The sequence below is a fragment of the Aotus nancymaae genome, unplaced genomic scaffold, assembly GCF_030222135.1.
Source record: "Aotus nancymaae isolate 86718 unplaced genomic scaffold, 86718_ANA_hifiasm-v0.15.2.pri h1tg000006l, whole genome shotgun sequence".
Lineage (NCBI taxonomy): Eukaryota > Metazoa > Chordata > Mammalia > Primates > Aotidae > Aotus > Aotus nancymaae.
Window position 1 is genome coordinate 96,716,492 of NW_026988417.1, and position 16,686 is coordinate 96,733,177.

General features: G+C 41.6%; 1 protein-coding gene across 10 annotated transcripts in view; it reads left to right on the top strand.

Annotated features, from left to right (window-relative positions):
* The window catches only part of ACSL1 (acyl-CoA synthetase long chain family member 1), a 71,286-nt gene that overhangs the window by 41,199 nt on the left and 13,401 nt on the right, over positions 1-16,686 (top strand). For 6 of the 10 annotated variants that reach the window (XM_021670124.2, XM_064369811.1, XM_012452854.3 and 3 more), the window contains exons 4-11: positions 1,321-1,385; positions 4,808-4,909; positions 8,132-8,231; positions 8,452-8,630; positions 11,829-11,861; positions 11,994-12,045; positions 12,560-12,633; positions 15,280-15,357. In XM_021670124.2, coding sequence (XP_021525799.1) covers positions 1,321-1,385; positions 4,808-4,909; positions 8,132-8,231; positions 8,452-8,630; positions 11,829-11,861; positions 11,994-12,045; positions 12,560-12,633; positions 15,280-15,357 — 683 coding nt within the window. Of the gene's footprint in view, positions 1-1,320; positions 1,386-4,807; positions 4,910-8,131; positions 8,232-8,451; positions 8,631-11,828; positions 11,862-11,993; positions 12,046-12,559; positions 12,634-15,279; positions 15,358-15,427; positions 15,506-16,686 lie in introns of all 10 variants that reach the window. The other 4 variants (XM_021670125.2, XM_064369820.1, XM_012452856.3 and 1 more) reach the window with 1 other exon arrangement.

Here is a 16,686-nt window from a genome sequence, read left to right on the forward strand (position 1 = left end):
ACTGAGTAAATAATGCTGAAGCCTGGGCATCATAGAGCCTAGGTATAGTATTAAGTTCCCCCGGTCAGCCTGAGGCTTAATGACCGTGGTTCTAGAGCTAGAGTTGGCATACATTTTCTGTAAAAAGCCTGATAGTAAATGATTTTGGCTTTGGTACCATATGGTCTTGGTTGCAACTATTCAACTGCAGCATAACACAGAACAAAAATGAATGAGTGTGGCTGTGTGCCACTATCACTGTGTTTACAGAAGCAGGCGGTGACCCTGATTTGGCCCTTGGCTGTAGTGTCCCCATCTCTGTTTTCGAGGAATAAAATTGCATCGTTTCATACGGCTAATGCAATTTTTTCCTCATCTGGAAACAATATCTGATTGGACTCATCTTGTACGGCCCTGTTTTTTTACAGTCTCTGTAAGTTGGAGAGGGTCCGAGAAGAACTCTTTTTGTTTTCATCAGGACTGTTCCTAGGGATGGCAGAGAAATCAGTGTGTCTGGGCTGTGTCCTCCCCAGCCGTGTGACTGACTCCTGAATCTGCGTGTGCAGTACACTGCTGTTCTCTGAGGCCTGATCTGTGTGATGGGGCCAGCCCTGCCTTCCATCCTACTTCCTTAGGTCCTCACATCAAATCAGAGCCCCCCATGAATACTCAAACCTAACATGCCAAAGCCAGATGCATTTTGGTCCCCTCTTGCTTCTTTGAAACCTGAATGGGAATCTGGACACATCCCGATAGGACTTTTGCTTCACAAATACCCCTTCATGTCCCCTCATTTTGCATCTTTTCTTTGGTTTTGTTTTTCTGCAATCATGACTTCACCTACGTAACTAGGATTCCAGGTAATTCTTGATACCTTTGGTCATCAGAATTTGGACACATAAAGAATTATATTTTCCTTTCCATATTCTGAGTCAGAATGCTCAGACTTCTTGAAAAGTGTTGATGAATGCCTCTTCTGAAAAGGTACTTCATTTTCACTATAGCAGGATCTCTTTACCACCCGTCTACTGACTCCTAGTCTAAACCAATAGGGTGTTAAAGAGGAATTCACAAATTAAGTGTCCTTAAGAGTTGGCTTTTGCCTTTTCTCCCCTCTGTCCCCCTCTCCTTCCCCACTTAAACAAAACAGAAATAAACAAGCAAATAAAAAATCAGACCAAAACTGAGGGAGAAAACATTTCCAATCCGAAGTCACCCTTTCTTATCTGAGAACTAAAGTCGAGTCTACCTGATATTTAGTCGAATAGGGCTGGGATACAAATTAAAATCTAGGAAAATTTATATGTGTTCAGCCCATCCATTGTTCCTTCTCTTTTTTAGATAATGGCCCCTGTTTAGGCTCTCGGAAACCAGACCAACCCTATGAATGGCTTTCATACAAGCAGGTGAGTTTGTATGAAACAGACTCTGTGGGCTACTCTTGCTAGCAGGGATGCTTCCGTATGTGAGCGCTCGGAGCCTGAAGGTTTCTACAAAGTGTATGTGCTGGACCAGCTCAGAGCATTGCCGGAAGCATGGGGCGTCCAAGGAGAAACCTGACACAAAGGTTTAGGGAGAATGAGTTAAGGAATTTTAACTAGTAGTTCAAAGCACTGTATTTCAAAGCTGATGTGGATACATTGTGAAGTTGACTATAATTTTTAAGATAAAATTCTAGAAACTGCTCCTCTCCCAGTCCCCCTGGCAGGACAGGATTATTCCTCTCCAGCTAAGGAGTACCAGAAAAACTCAGAAGCCGGAACATGGAAACATGTCCTCATTTTACAGATGAGGAGAGCCTGTCCCAGGAAGAGAGGTGACTCACCCAAGATCATAGCTGGTTAGTGGCAGAACCAGGACCAGAAGCAAGGCCTGTAGCCTCTTGTGTGGGCTCTCCTAGTATGTCTTGCTGACCTTCAAAGCTGTCTTTGGCCATCTCACCACCCATGTGACACTTACCCCCAGGACAGTCGTAGGGAGGAGCACAGATGTTGGGGAAGACACTTGTGTTACTGTAGGAGCACAAAGGAAGCTGGGATCTGAGTGTAGTGTCCCTTGTCAGTCTCTAGTCCCCACCCGTCGATGGCTACAACTGTTGAAACAGCGGTTCATGAGTGGCAGTAGCAGTACAGGAAGATGTTGCTGTTTATTTTTATCATGATTACAATGAATGTAGATGCCACGGCTCTTCCCTAGTCCACGCGGCACCCTGGGACAGTCAGGCGCCCCAGATGTGCCAGCTCTGTTTTGCTGCCTGCTGCTTCCATACAGCTGTCCAGTAAAGGCTCCTGCCGCTGGCTCCCCGCTCCTGCTCTAGGAGCAGGTAATCCTGCGGATTCATGAATACAAATGCACTTCCTCCATCTGGGTTTTGTATGAAGGACGGTTCAGGAGCTGTTGTGTTTGGGGTGCATCTGTGGGAGGGATCGTTCTCTGCAGACGCAGAGCCACACTCCTGCAGTAGTGTTTGTTGGTTCTTCTCAGACTGAAGTGCATGATTTCTCCCCAGCCATCCTCTGGGGTCGACAGGATGCAGAAGGCTTTGCTTGAGAGATGTTCGTCTGTGACTTCTCACACCTCCCCTGTAGAAGGAGCTAGGATTGGTAGCTCACATGACTGGAAGGATTTCCCGTTTTTATTCTGTCCTACCAGAGCCAAATAGTAGTTTCCTGTACAAATGTAGTTTACGGCATCCCTCATTTTCATAAGTGTAAGAACAGCTTGTGTGTGTTGAACACATAGCATTGCTTGATGGTCCTGAGGCCTCATGGAATCCTCTGTGCTGCCTGGGTTTCTTCCGTTGTTTATTGGCTGGAAGAGAGAACCATCCATTGCAGATTGGCGTTTTCAAGGCAGATTGAAAATCACTGGGGTTTCTGAAGGTGTGAATCTATGACTTGCATGCTTCATTTGGAAGTGGGTGAAGATACAAAACTGAAGCCAACTTGGATTTGTACATTCAAATCCTTTTTTTTTTTTCAATCATCCAATGAATATGACCTTTTAGTGGCGAGGAATGCCTTAAAGGGATTTTCTTTTTTTTAGAATGTATGAACTGTCTTTCTAGAAATATAAATGTGCACATATTATTCAATAATATTTACCAGCTATAGAGCATCCAATTGCAGGCATTTCTCAGGTTCCGATTCCTTAAATGCAACCAAGACTTTCGAACTCATCTGTGGAGGAGAGGGTAATGAGTCTGTTTGTGTCATCCTATTGTCACCTTACCAGGATCAGTCTGATCCCCATAGGCAGGGCCAGGATGGTGCCAAGGCCCAGAACCAATAGGATTTCAGGCCAGGGGCAGGTGTGGCCTTATTTCCTATGGGTGTGGGTGTGCTTTAAGACTGCTCTTAGAATTTGCCTGCAGAGAATAAAGAAAATAACTCCAGGTGGGGTGCAGTGACTCACGCCTATAATCTCAGCACTTTGGGAGGCCGAGGCAGGCAGATTACCTGAGGTCGGGAGTTCAAGACTAGCCTGGCCAACATGGGGAAACCCTGTCTTTACTAAAAAATACAAAAATTATCTGGGCATGGTGGCAGGTGCCTGTAATCCCAGCTACTCGGAAGGCTGAGGCAGGGAGAATGCTTGAACCCTGGAGGTGGAGGTTGCAGTGGGTCGAGATCGTACCACGGCACACTGCACTCCAGCCTGGGCAACAGAGCGAGACTCTTGTCTGAAGAAAAAAAACTGCAAAGTTTAAGATTTCTTTAAAATTTTAATTTATTTGGGGTAGGGTCGGGGAGAGGATAGGATAACTGTGCCAAATATTGCAAACCTACCAATTTTTAGTTATTATAATATGCATTCTTATATTTACATGTGTTGCTTATCACTGTAATATTGTCCTAAGTTTGGTGCAGTTTTCATAATTATAATATTTACTATGTAGCATTTTCTTAGTAATTTACCATCATTTACTTAATCATCCAGCCACTGGATGATTAGGTTTTTTACCCTAGAGATTTTTGATGCAATAATTTTGAAATATTTGCATATGTTTATATGTAGGCTTTTTTTTTTTTTTTTTTTTTTGATGGGGTCTTGCTCTGTCGCCCAGGCTGGAGTGCAGTGGTGTGATCTCAGTACACTGCACACTCTGCCTCCCAGGTTCAAGTGATTCTCCTGCTTCAGCCTCTCAAGTAGCTGGGATTACAGGTGCCCACCACCATGCCTAGCTAATTTTTGTATTTTTAGTAGAGATAGGGTTTTACCATGTTGGCCAGGCTAGTCTCGAACTCCCTCAAGTGATCTGCCTGCCTTGGCCTCCTAAAGTGTTGGGATTATAGGCGTGAGCCACCATGCCAGGCCTACATGTAGGCTTTTAAAAACCTTCTCCTGAGATTGAATTGTTTCCTAAGAATACATTCTCAAGAATGGAACTGTAGAACTACATGATAAGAGCTTGCTCTTATTTTTTTATAGGTCTCTCAAAAAAGTTGCTGTTTCTTTGTTTGTACCAAATAAGTTTTGGCTGCTTTATAAATAAAAAAAACTCATGTCTCTATTAATTTTATAATTTTATAAAACTAAAATAGAAAAAAATGTCTAAGAAGCCCTGCCATATAATTATCTGTGACCTGTAGCTGTTGGGATAAGATTAATTTGCTTTGCAGAAGGAACCCTTCTCTTAATTCTGGTTTCTTGTGAATAAAACCTTGTGTTTTATTAAAAAAAAAATCAGTAAAGGAATATTTGCATGTTCCATCTCCCCTTCTGTGTGCAGCATTGCTTGCTGGCTGAGATACAAGTCTGTCATCTGTCAGCTTTGTTTCTGGAGTTGGGGCCTGATGCTGTTTCTGACTTTTCCTCTCCATTTTAGGTTGCAGAATTGTCGGAGTGCATAGGCTCAGCACTGCTCCAGAAGGGCTTCAAGGCCGCCCCAGATCAGTTTGTTGGCATCTTTGCTCAAAATAGACCGGAGGTATGAGCCAGTAGATACTTGCTGTACATGATTTTGAGAATTCTCAGATATAAGGGCCTAACTTCTGCAAGAGACCAGATTTTGTAGTCCGATTTCTACTAAAAATACAGCTTTGTGTTATACCTTAGAAAGTTGCACATATGAAAACCTGAACCAGTGCCATTTAATTGCCTTTAAGAGAAAACAAAAAATTACTCTTTGGGGGGCATTATTTTTGTTTTTTTAAACCAGGTTCCCAGACAAAATCCTTAGAACAGATAACTAACAAAGAAGTCATTTTACTTCAAGAGTCACCTCTCTGGGGCCCGATACAGTGGCTCACGCCTGTAATCCCAGCACTTTGGGAGGCTGAGGTGGACAGAGCACCTGAAGTCAGAAATGCAGAACCATCCTGGCCAACATGGTGAAACCCCATCTCTGCTAAAAATACAAAAAATTAGCTGGGCGTGGTCACGGGTGCCTGTAATCTCAGCTACTCGGGAGGCTGAGGCAGGAGAATCGCTTGAACCCAGGAGGTGGAGGTTGCAGCGAGCTGAGATCATACCATTGCACTCCAGCCTGGGCAACATGAGCAAAACTTTGTCTCAAAAAAAAAAAAAGTCACCTCTGTGGTTAGAAAAATGGCATTAATAAGTTATTAATATAATTTGCAGGCTCCTTTGTTTCCTTTCTGAAAGCTATGAGGCTTTCCCTCTGGTTGGTTTCCAGAGTTTAAAATACCGTGGGCAATGGGACAGTACTCACCACTCACCAGCCTTCATTTGGGCAGTCTCTCATTGGCTGTCTAGGCCCAGCACGGTTTCTATAAACCAATGTGTGAAAGTGTATTTGTCCGTTTTCACGCTGCTGTTAAAGACATACCCAAGACTGGGAGGAAAAAGAGGTTTAATTGGACTTATAGTTCCACATGGCTGGGGAGGCCTCAGAATGGTGGGGGGCAAAAGATACTTCTTATATGGCAGCAGCACGAGGAAGAAGCAAAAGTGGGAACCCCTGATAAACTCATCAGATCTCCTGATACTTATTCACTATCACAAGAATAGCACGGGAAAGGCCAGCCCCATGATTCAATAACCTTCCCTTGGGTTCCTCCCACAACATATGGGAATTCTGGGAGATACAATTCAAGTAGAGATTTGGGTGGGGACACAGCCAGACATATCAGAAAGTGAGTTTAAATGAGCAGCTCTTTTAGTGTGACTCAACAGATTAGTAGGTCTAGCTGTCTTGGAAAAACGCAGGCACCTGGATTGAAGAAATCCAATTTATTCTTAATACCTACCAGTCGCTGTGCTACTGACTTTTTTTTTTTTTTTTTAAATAAATAAGGGTGGCTTCTTCCAGTTTTGTCACCTTTCAAGGGGAAAACAGCACTCTCCACAGCTGGACTATGGGTGGGCTTGTAGAATGTAGTTTTTTTTAATCCCAAATGACATCAAAATGTTTGTTCTGATGGAATTTTATCATGATTCTAGAACTGCAAAATGAATCTCTTACTTCAAGAAGTAGGCTCCTTCATATATTCAACAAATGTTTGCTGAGCACCTATTATATGTCAGAAACTGTGTGGGGGTGCCAAAATACAGTGACTCAGTCCCTCTTTCTGAGGTACCACATAAGGAAATACAGACCTAAACACTGGTGCTTTCTCTGTCATGTGGTAAGTGTGGACACAGAGCAGAAGGATTATAGAAGCTCAGTCAAGGAGGGCTTCCTGGAGGTGACACCTGAGTAGAATCTTGAAGGAAATGGGGTTGGGGAGGCCAAGGGAATGCCCACGTTCACACCTGTGTCTGGGAGCGGAACATTTTCATGGGGTGGAGTGGCAGGAAAGAGCGCTTTCCTTATGTGTCACATGTACCCAAGGAGCCTGGACCTGATCTCCATGGTGGTGGCTGAAAATTCCTTCTGGGAAAACACCAAAACTCAGAAACCCAATTCCAGGCCAACTGGCTGTGAGCGGGTTGTGCCCTGTTCCCCCAGCTGTGCCTTTATGTGTCCTATGTGTTGAAGTTCTGCAGATGACTTCATTAGAAAAGTGCAGCCGGAGGAAGTGGGGGGCCCTTGGGAATGATAGTGAAAGAGTGATCTTTCACCTTTGTCCAGTAGTAGGGCAGTGGCTGTGTGGTCAGTGCCTTCAGACACATCTCTCTGCATCTTCCATGTGGTGATGTGGCCAGTTGTTGTCTCACTTCTTTCCTTCACTTTTCTAGAGGGACTTTATCAAAACAGTTTCACTGTTAGATAAGGTACTCCTTACCTATTCTGGGCCATACTGTGTCCTGCTGCCAGAGGGATCTTCCTCAAGCCCCAAGCCACTGTTGTGCTGAGAAATCCTCAGTGACTGCTCCTGCTCTCCAGCCAGAACTGTCTGTGCCAGTCAGATCGCTCTCACCCCCCTGCCCCTGCTTTTGATCCTGCTGTCCCCTCTGTTAGCATCTCCCTCTGTCTCCTCCCTCTGTCTCTGCCTCTCTCTCTCTTTTCCTCTCTCTGTCCAAAGGCAATCTCGGTTACACCCTCCCAGTAGCATCTGCAGCCACCTTGGCCCGTGGTAGGCTCACTTATCTCTGAGTCAGTCACTGATACTGCTAATTATCTTTTCACATATTTGCCTCAATTCTTCAGGCAGATTTTAATCCCTCCCTCTCTCCCTCCCTCCCTTCCTTCCTCACTCTTCTTTCTCTCTGTTTCTCTCTCTCTTTCCTTCCTTCCCTCCCTCCCTTCCTCTCTTTGTACATACATACATACATACAGGCTCTCACTCTGTCACCCAGGCTGGAGTGCAGTGGTGTGATCACAACTCACTGCAACCTCAACCTCCTGGGTTCAAGCAATCCTCCCGCCTCAGCCTGCCAAGTAGCTGGGACTACAGGTGTGTGCCACCATGCCCAGCTAACTTTTGTAGAAGCAGAGTTTCGCCATGTTGCCCAGGCTGGTCTTGAACTCTTGGGCTAAGCTGATTCCCCCCACCTTGACCTCCCAAAGTGCTGGGATTACCGGTGTGAGCTAGTATGCCCGATCCTAATTTCTTTTTAAGAAGAGGATAAGTGTTTTGTTCTCATTGTGAATCCCTCATAGCACCTGGCACAGAGTAGTAGATACACAAATGTTAATTTTGCTGCATCAAACGTTTTCACTTTGAATCTCTCTTGAGTATTGTTTTCCTTATTGATTCTATGATGACATTTTGTTTTCTCTCCCTGACCTTTACTGTTTGTGTAGTGGGTGATTATTGAACAAGGATGCTTTGCTTATTCGATGGTGATTGTTCCACTTTATGATACCCTTGGATCCGAAGCCATCACGTACATAGTCAACAAAGGTACGGCTGGTTTTTTTTGCCTAGATTATTGGCCTAGTAATTGGTTAGATTCAGTGACTTTACATTTGCTTACATTTGATTTGACAAGGATTTTACATTTAAATGTATATCTACCTTTTTATTCAAAGAATGTTGTACTTCAAGTATCCTTGTGCCAGATATGACAGTCAAACTTTTAACATCCCAGAGCTTATTCTTCATTGTATCTCTTCATTTACAGCTGAACTCTCTCTGGTTTTTGTTGACAAGCCAGAGAAGGCCAAACTCTTACTAGAGGGTGTAGAAAATAAGTTAACACCAGGCCTTAAAATCATAGTTCTCATGGATGCCTACGGCAGTGAACTGGTGGAACGAGGCAAGAAGTGTGGGGTGGAAGTCATCAGCATGAAGGCAATGGAGGTGAGTTCCCCTGCCTCCTTCCCTGAGGGCTTTCCCTGGAGCCATGTTGGCTCACACAGTCTGTCCAGTGCTATCTAGTGCCATCATGCAGTCCCCATCGGTGACCCATGAAAGAGCAGAAATTTCTGTCTCATTACTGGAAAAAGGATTCTACGTCCATGCCCAGTGTTAACACATCACACCTTACCCAAGTGCTTTCAGCACTCACGTATTTATTCCAGAGCACTGACAAGCTGTGCCCGTAAAGCCGGAAATGGGAATTTCAGCTTCAGGCAGGTGGAACTTCCAGTTTCTGTGTCTTCTTTGGGCTTTAATGCCTTCTGCTTACTGATTTGTCTCTAATGCCAAGCCAAATATAGAAATCAGCCTCATCACTCTTTTCCCTGGGTGGCTCATGGAGAGTCCTGGTGAATTTCCAACATACGTGTTTGATTTGGTTTATTTTCATATTGAATCTTTTAAGAGTCACACTAACCAACTTTAAAAGCAGCCATTCCAGGAGAATGAGTGTGGGGCATGCTCAGCTTGGGTGCTGATGTCAGATGATTTAAGACATTGGTCCCCGTCAGCTGGACTTGGATTAGAGTTCCATCCAAGGAACATGGCCAGAGGAAGCTCTTTTTATATACATACCGTAGCAAGTCACAGGAAAACAGTCAGTCATTCTCTTTTTAAAGATGTTAGAAATCTTTTTCTGAAAGGATTTTAAATTTTTATGTGTGATTTTCCTCCTCCTACAAAGAATTGGAGGCTATAAGTAAGGATCTGTAGAACCTTTCCTGAGGAACCTAGTAGGTACGGGGAAGCTCGTGTGTTCTAACAGAACCTTCTCTCTGTGCATGTGTGCGGCCCTGCCTGACTCTCTCTCAGTAGCATCGAACATGATTCCGCAAGTGCTGACCTGTGTGCTTTCTTGTTGAATTGGGGTATTATCTAGCTGGTTACCTGGCGTTTCCCCTCTTCTGTTTTTTCACTTGTAACCCCCTTTTACTATAATGCAATCTCTTTTTCCCTACCTTCCCTTTTATTCCCCTCCCTTCTCACAGATGCAGGAATTTTTTCTGGTATTTTTTGACTGCTGTATGATAAAGAAGTAATGTTAAGATTTAAAAATTATTTAGATGATTGAAGATTATAATATAAAGTTTATATTAAAATATTAATTTATAGAAGACATTGTTTTACCTGCTTAATATGATTCATACTTAGTTTTTAAAAATATTCTGAGCAAAAGATGAAGGTCTGAAGAAATGAATTTAAAATTAGCATTATGGTTGATCTTATGGTTGACTTTATAGTAATGTATTTTTTAAGGGATCAAAAATAGAATCATTGGTATTTGGAATGTTTGCACTTTTTAATAATCATGAAAATTTTAAACATACAAATAGTCGAAAGAATTTCTTAGCAGATGCTGTATACCCACCACCAATTGACATTTTAGTATATTTGCTTTATCCATATCAGTCCATCACTCTATCCTTCCATTCATCTTATTTTTTTGATGCATTTTCAGTAAGTTGCAGATTTTATTACTCCTTAATACTTCCAGTGTGTTTATCATTAACTAGAATTCAGTTTTTGTTTATGGGTTTTTTTTTCTTAGAACATAAAAATGACAAGATTTTTTTTTAATAATTGCAGTATTTTTCCTAAATGATACCGTAAGACAGATGTAAGGCTGTGAAAACTTTCATGACAGTAGAGCACTGATTTGGATAATGTTTGTTCCCAATAAATTAAGAGCCAAATTATGTGTAAATGGTTTATTTAACATCAGTTTTTGAAGAATTGGACATCTTCAAAAGTTATGTAAGAATTTTTAATAGACGAGTAGAAATCTGGAGCTAATAAAGGTTATTTTGAAAAAATATACAGAATTATCATTGCTTTAGCTTTTAGTTGACTTTTAATTGGATGTATTTGTTCCTGTTCTTAATCAGTGGTCTGTCACTTATGTCATTTAAAATGTGATTAAGATTAAAAATTTAATATATGCTGGGCAGAAACTCACTGAGCCCTGAGCATACCCATCTAATTTCCATACGAATTGAACATGTTCAATGGCACGTTTATTCCATATGCTCACTCAAGCTGTTCCATTTTAATAGGAAAAGAATATGAATAGTTCATTTACTAAAATTAATAGATATTAAAGTGGCTCTAATGCAGTAAAGACTGCCCTAATGCAGTAAACCGAACCCCATCAGTGGTAGTGACTGAAAGCCTGACGCTGGGAAATGCTGCCCTGGGCAATGAGTCTGTCATTCTTAACCTTTAAGTCCATTCAGGAAGTAGTCCTAGAGGTTTTACTGTGGCCTGTTTTATAGTTGGAGACTCCCAAATCCTATTTCAACTCTACGTGGGGAGATATTTGAGCCTCTTCAAAATGGCTAGCATTTCCATCTAGCAGAGATTGATTTTTCTCCCCAGGTTGCAGATGTCAGTTGTGCAGAGCTGGGTGATGAGGTAGTGCTGTGCTCTGATTTGAGGATCATATGGAGTATCTGCATTATCTAGTTATGATTAAGAACAGGGTTTTGTTGAAGGCCCTACTAAGAAATGGAAGTGGGGACCAGAAATGCATTGTAAAGACTTTGACTGCTGGGAGGGAGCAGTGGCTCACACTTGTAATTCCAGGACTTTGGGAGGAAGAGGCAGGTGGATCACAAGGTCAGGAGATGGAGACCATCTTGGCTAACACTGTGAAACCCCATCTCTATTAAAAGTACAAAAAAAGTTAGCTGGGCATGGTGGTGGGTGCCTGTAATCCCAGCCACTCAGGAGGCTGAGGCAGGAGAATCACTTGAACCCAGGAAGCAGAGGTTGCAGTGGGCCGAGACTGTGCCTGCCACTGCACTCCAGCCTGGAGGGGCAGAGTGAGACTCCTCAAAAAAAAAAAAAAGACTTTGACTGCTATTTTTTAATACATTCTATTTTAAAGGCCAGTCCTAATACCATTTATGTAGTTTTATGTAAGAGAGAAGGTAACTGGAAAATGGCTTCTCAGGGTGAATAAATATTTTGGTTTTGGTTAATTAAGGCTACTATAGTTTCTTTAATTAGAAAATTATGCTGTTTTCTAGCCAGCTGTGAGTGAACCCCACAGTAAAGGCAGCTTTAGCTGACTTGATATGACCTTATCCTTTACAGTTGGAAAACATTTCCATTTAAGATTTTTTTTCTTTTCTAATTAAGGACCTGGGAAGAGCCAACAGACAGAAGCCCAAGGTAAGCACACTGTGTCAGACTCTGCTCTGTCCTCTTTGTAGTTTTCAATATCTAGCCTGGGACTTTGTGGCTTATAGTTAGTTCTCTTTTCTGGTCTGATTTATACCAGCTTTTTTTTTTAATCTTCTTTAGCCTCCAGCACCTGAAGATCTTGCAGTAGTTTGTTTCACAAGTGGGACTACAGGTAAGTGTTGAGATAGAATTGCTTCTATGTGTGGCAGCCGGTGGTCTGTACTCTCCCCCACCTCTTTTGGATGACTCACCAGCTAATGGTAGATGGACCGAAAGCAGAAGAGAAGGAAGTAGTTCAAGTGCTGTCTTCATGTTGCTCTGTAAGATCTTCTCAGAGTCCAAGAGTGCCAGATAATTCCTCAAGCATTTATTGAAGGTGATATTAGATTCACCTGTCTTCCTAGGACAGATTATATTGGTGGCTCCCAGGAAGAAAATTTCTGGTTTTTCTTCTCTTATTACTGTGTATAGCCTTTAAAATTTGCCTATATTAATAAAGGTTTTTAAAGATAAGTCAGTGAAAGGATTGCAGGTTGCACAGGAATTTAGTGTTGTTCAACATTTGGTTTTCCCGACGTATCTAACAGGAGAGGTGTCTGAGGCCCTAATTATTTGGAGTTTCTGGGCCTCCTTCATTTCTGTCATTCTTTACTCTCACTTTGTTCTGCTTCATATGTGCTCCACAGGCAACCCCAAAGGAGCACTGATCACTCATCGAAACGTAGTGAGCGATTGTTCAGCTTTTGTGAAAATGACAGAGGTAACTTTTGGGGATCTTGTCATCTTTCTTCATTGGTTGACATTAGTCCTTGAGAAAGAAAGTGCTGAAGGTGGCATCACGGTGTTGAGTTCATGCGGTATTTAGAAACGATCTGACCTACAGATAAGGGCAGAACTGTAGGCCAAGGTCCACCTTCTCTCACGGTTTTCACTTTGAACCTGATCACCAACCCTTGCCTGTGACAATTAAGGTGAATTGACAGATGAAGTTTACTGCAACATTTATATAGTGAAACTTTATTTGGATATTGCCCTAGAAATATGTCCAGGAAAGGACAGAGAAGAGATGGACTCTCTTGTGTTTTTATCCAGTGTCTCAGTATTTGGGAAATAATTTATTTTAAATTGGCAATGAAATGTTAAAAGGTTTTTAGTTATTATTATCTATTGTGGTCAGTATGACTTCCATTGCACTAGAAGTATTAAAGCCTTGCACTTCGACTCATTTCCAATAATTTTAAAGTTTACTATCCAGTGTCTTAGTCTATTCAGGTTGCCACATAACAAACGAAAAAAAAAATCCACAGACTCAGTGGCTTAAACAACAGACATTCATTTTCTCACAGTTCTGGAAGCTAGAAGTTCAAGATCAACTGCTGGCAAATTTGGCTTCTGGTGAGGGCTCTCTTCCTGGCTTGCAGACGGTCGCCTTCTCCTGTGTCCTCACATGGCCTTTCTTCCACGCATGCACGGAGAGAGAGAGCCTGGTGTCTCTTCCTCTTCTTATAAGGACATCAGCCCTATCAGATCAGGGCCCACTTCCAAATACAGTCACAGGAGGGCCCCATCTACATTGGAAGTTAGGACTTCAACATAGGAATTTAGAAGGGGTGGTGACATGATTCAGTCCATAACACCAAGAGCCTATTCCAAACTTGCCTTTTAAAAGGTACTTATTGAACAATATAATGCCTTTTCCTCATATTCTTTTCACATTTAACATAATTGGCTTTTGCAGTCTCTTTGGGAGTATTCTGTAGCTCTAATTTTTATAGCAGGAGCCCGAGCTTTTAATGGCTTTGGGAAGTAGACATGTTTGGTGGCTGCAGAAAACTGATCTTTGAGGGAGCTTACTACTTACTTTAGTTGGCTCACACTTTCCAAGTACCCTTTTAAAAGGTGTATACTTTCTAAACAGAGTTCAACATTTAGTACCTTACCAAAGTAAAATTTTAATTTCCTAATTGGCCTTAAAAGAAAACTTAAAATGCATTGGTGGCTCATTGAGGCAAATGGTTACAGAACTTTGTTTAAAGTCAGTTATAATATCAAATCAGTTACAACATCAAGTACAATATCAGTATCTTCTCAGCTTTGTAAAATGTCTCATCATGATAATGGACAATGTTTTTGTACTAAGTTAAAAAATGGAAAAGTATAGATCGTGTGGAGTCTGATTTCTCATATTAATATAACAGTTTCATCCTGAGAAGTGCTAGTTGGGATGCCTGTCAGACTTGAATAAAATCAAGCAGCCCACATCCAGTGCTTCTGGGACTGCTGTGTTTGCTCAGGATTGATGCTTTCATCCATTGTCACATTATTGTGACAGCTTTAGGAAAGGAAAGGGCATGGCTCAGAACGCGGTACATCATCCCCTAGGTAACGACAGTGCCCTCATTTCTTAGTTGGTGTGACAGCAGCTGCTATTGGACACCTCCTGTTTTGGCCAGAATTATTTATGTTAATAACATGAATATGCTATACAAACCCTCACTGTGCCTGCCCTAAGTAAGGCCCATTGTGACGGAAACCAGATGTCCAAATTTAATCTGCCTGTGGACCCGTCATGATCAGCGTTTTATAGGAGAGCAAATTCCTGGGTGCCAGATCTGAGGTTGCATTAAACAAATTGTGGTATTTTTCAAGGAGTGAAGTAGGACTTTAAGGTAAAAATGTTGATTAAACTCAAAATACTCTAAGGACCTTGGAAATCTACCTTCTTTTATCTTCTCTCCTCCTTTCCTTTCCAACATAATATGGAATTTTATGTTGAAATGGGTCCTATATTTCTTAAGGTATAATTGAACTTGCTGGGTATTGGGATACTGTAATGATGAAATACTAACTGATTAGAGCACATAATCCCTTAACCTTCCAATTTGGGCAAAATTTTCCTTGTTTTGATTAAAGTCCTGAAGTGGATTTACTTTGTTATTAGGAGTGACTTCCACTTTATTCGAATAATTAAAGTATTACTTTTCTTTCTTTTTTCCTTTTTTTAATTTGAGAGTGGCGCAATCTCGGCTAACTGCAATCTCCGCCTCCTGGTTTCAAGCAATTCTCCTGCCTCAGCCTCCTGAGTAGCTGGAATTACAGGAATGCACCATCATGTCTGGCTAATTTTTGTATTTTTAGTAGAGAAGGAGTTTCACCATGTTGGCCAGGCTGGTCTTGAACTCCTGACCTCAAGTGATCCACCTGCCTTGGCCTTCCAAAGTGCTGGGATTACAGGCATGAGCCACCATGCCCCTTGCCTTTCATTTTATTATTTGGTGAGAAAAAATTACAGACCATAAGCAAAAGCTGTTCCTCCTTAATGTTGAGGTACTATGTGCTCTGAAATAAAAGGGAAATTACTGGAAATCTTAATGCTTTTCTGCCTTGCTGGTGTCTTTGCTTACAGAATACAGTCATTCCTTGCCCAGATGATATTTTGATATCTTTCTTGCCTCTCGCCCATATGTTTGAGAGAGTTGTAGAGGTAGGCATTTAGTTTTGTTTTCCTTGCTTGCTTGTTTGTGTATGTTCTGCTAAGTTGTTGTGTTTTACAGAAAGTACTTGCCTTGAATGCCAGTGATACACACATTTCGTTTTTACCACTTGCACACATGTATGAACAGCTCATGCTGGTAAGTGTAATGTACAGACTGTTGTCCCTATAGAGAATTCTTTGCTCAGCCCTGTTTTAGAAATGGTGCGGATTATTTGAGAGAATATAAATTCTTTTTCCGAGTTTGAATAGGATACTTGAATTTAATCATGCATTTTAAAATTAGGAGCTCAGACTTTTGAAGGATACTAATATGGACATGAGTCCAGAAAGATCACCTCTAAAAGTTTGTCATTATTAATTCAGTTCTACAAAGCCCAGTGAGGCTTCCGTTCTGTAAGAAGTCTCAGTTTTTTAGTGTGCTTGTTCATAATGCACAAGTTGGCATGAGACTAATTTTTTTTTACATATATTAAATTATTGACCTGAAGAAAGAGAGAATAATTTTTTCACCAGTATTCTAAGTGCCCTTGGAAAAAGAAGATGATCTTTGAGTTGACCTTTGCCTAGGCTCCCTGTACTCAACTGTGTGACTAATTTTAAAACTGACCAAGAACCACCTTTTTTCCTTCTTGGACAATTTTGGATTTTATACTATAGGAAAAAACAATGGGCACCATTCATTCATTTAGTGAGTAGTTACTGAGTGCCAGCTGTGCGCCCACCACTGTATTGGAGACAAAGCTTTGGATGACTGCTGCCCTGTAGGATTTCCTCACCCCAAAGGATCGGAGGCAATTAGATCCTGTCTGCCATCTGTTCCTTCTACTTCCTGCACACCTCAGGATCTTCTGGGTTTATGAAGCAATCTCAAATGAGTTGCTGTACCTAACTGTTTTAGAGGTGTACCTAGAAGGCAGGCCACACTGAACAAAAGCCTTCTGAGCGGTAATTGTTTAACAGTGAACCATGGTGTACCTTTCTTGTGGTTTCTGCTTTTATGTCAGAGAATGCTTCTACTTTCCTTTGCGTCATCTTTTGAATTTTTTTTCAATTTAAAATAGGCAAACTGTTAAGTCCATATGGTTTGCCAGTACAGTTTGTACTAGACAGGAAAAAAATCACGCAGTGTATTCCAGCTGAATGGCAAGCTACTCTGTTAGATACTCTGGCATCACAACTTCATACTTGGTGGTCTTTCAGAAACTTTTAGTTAGATTCAAACAAAAGAAAGCGAGGCTTTAATAAACTTGGACTGTAGGCACGTAGTTAAGTTTTTATTTTGAGAATAAATTAAAAGTAAAGTTTCTAGAATGCTAT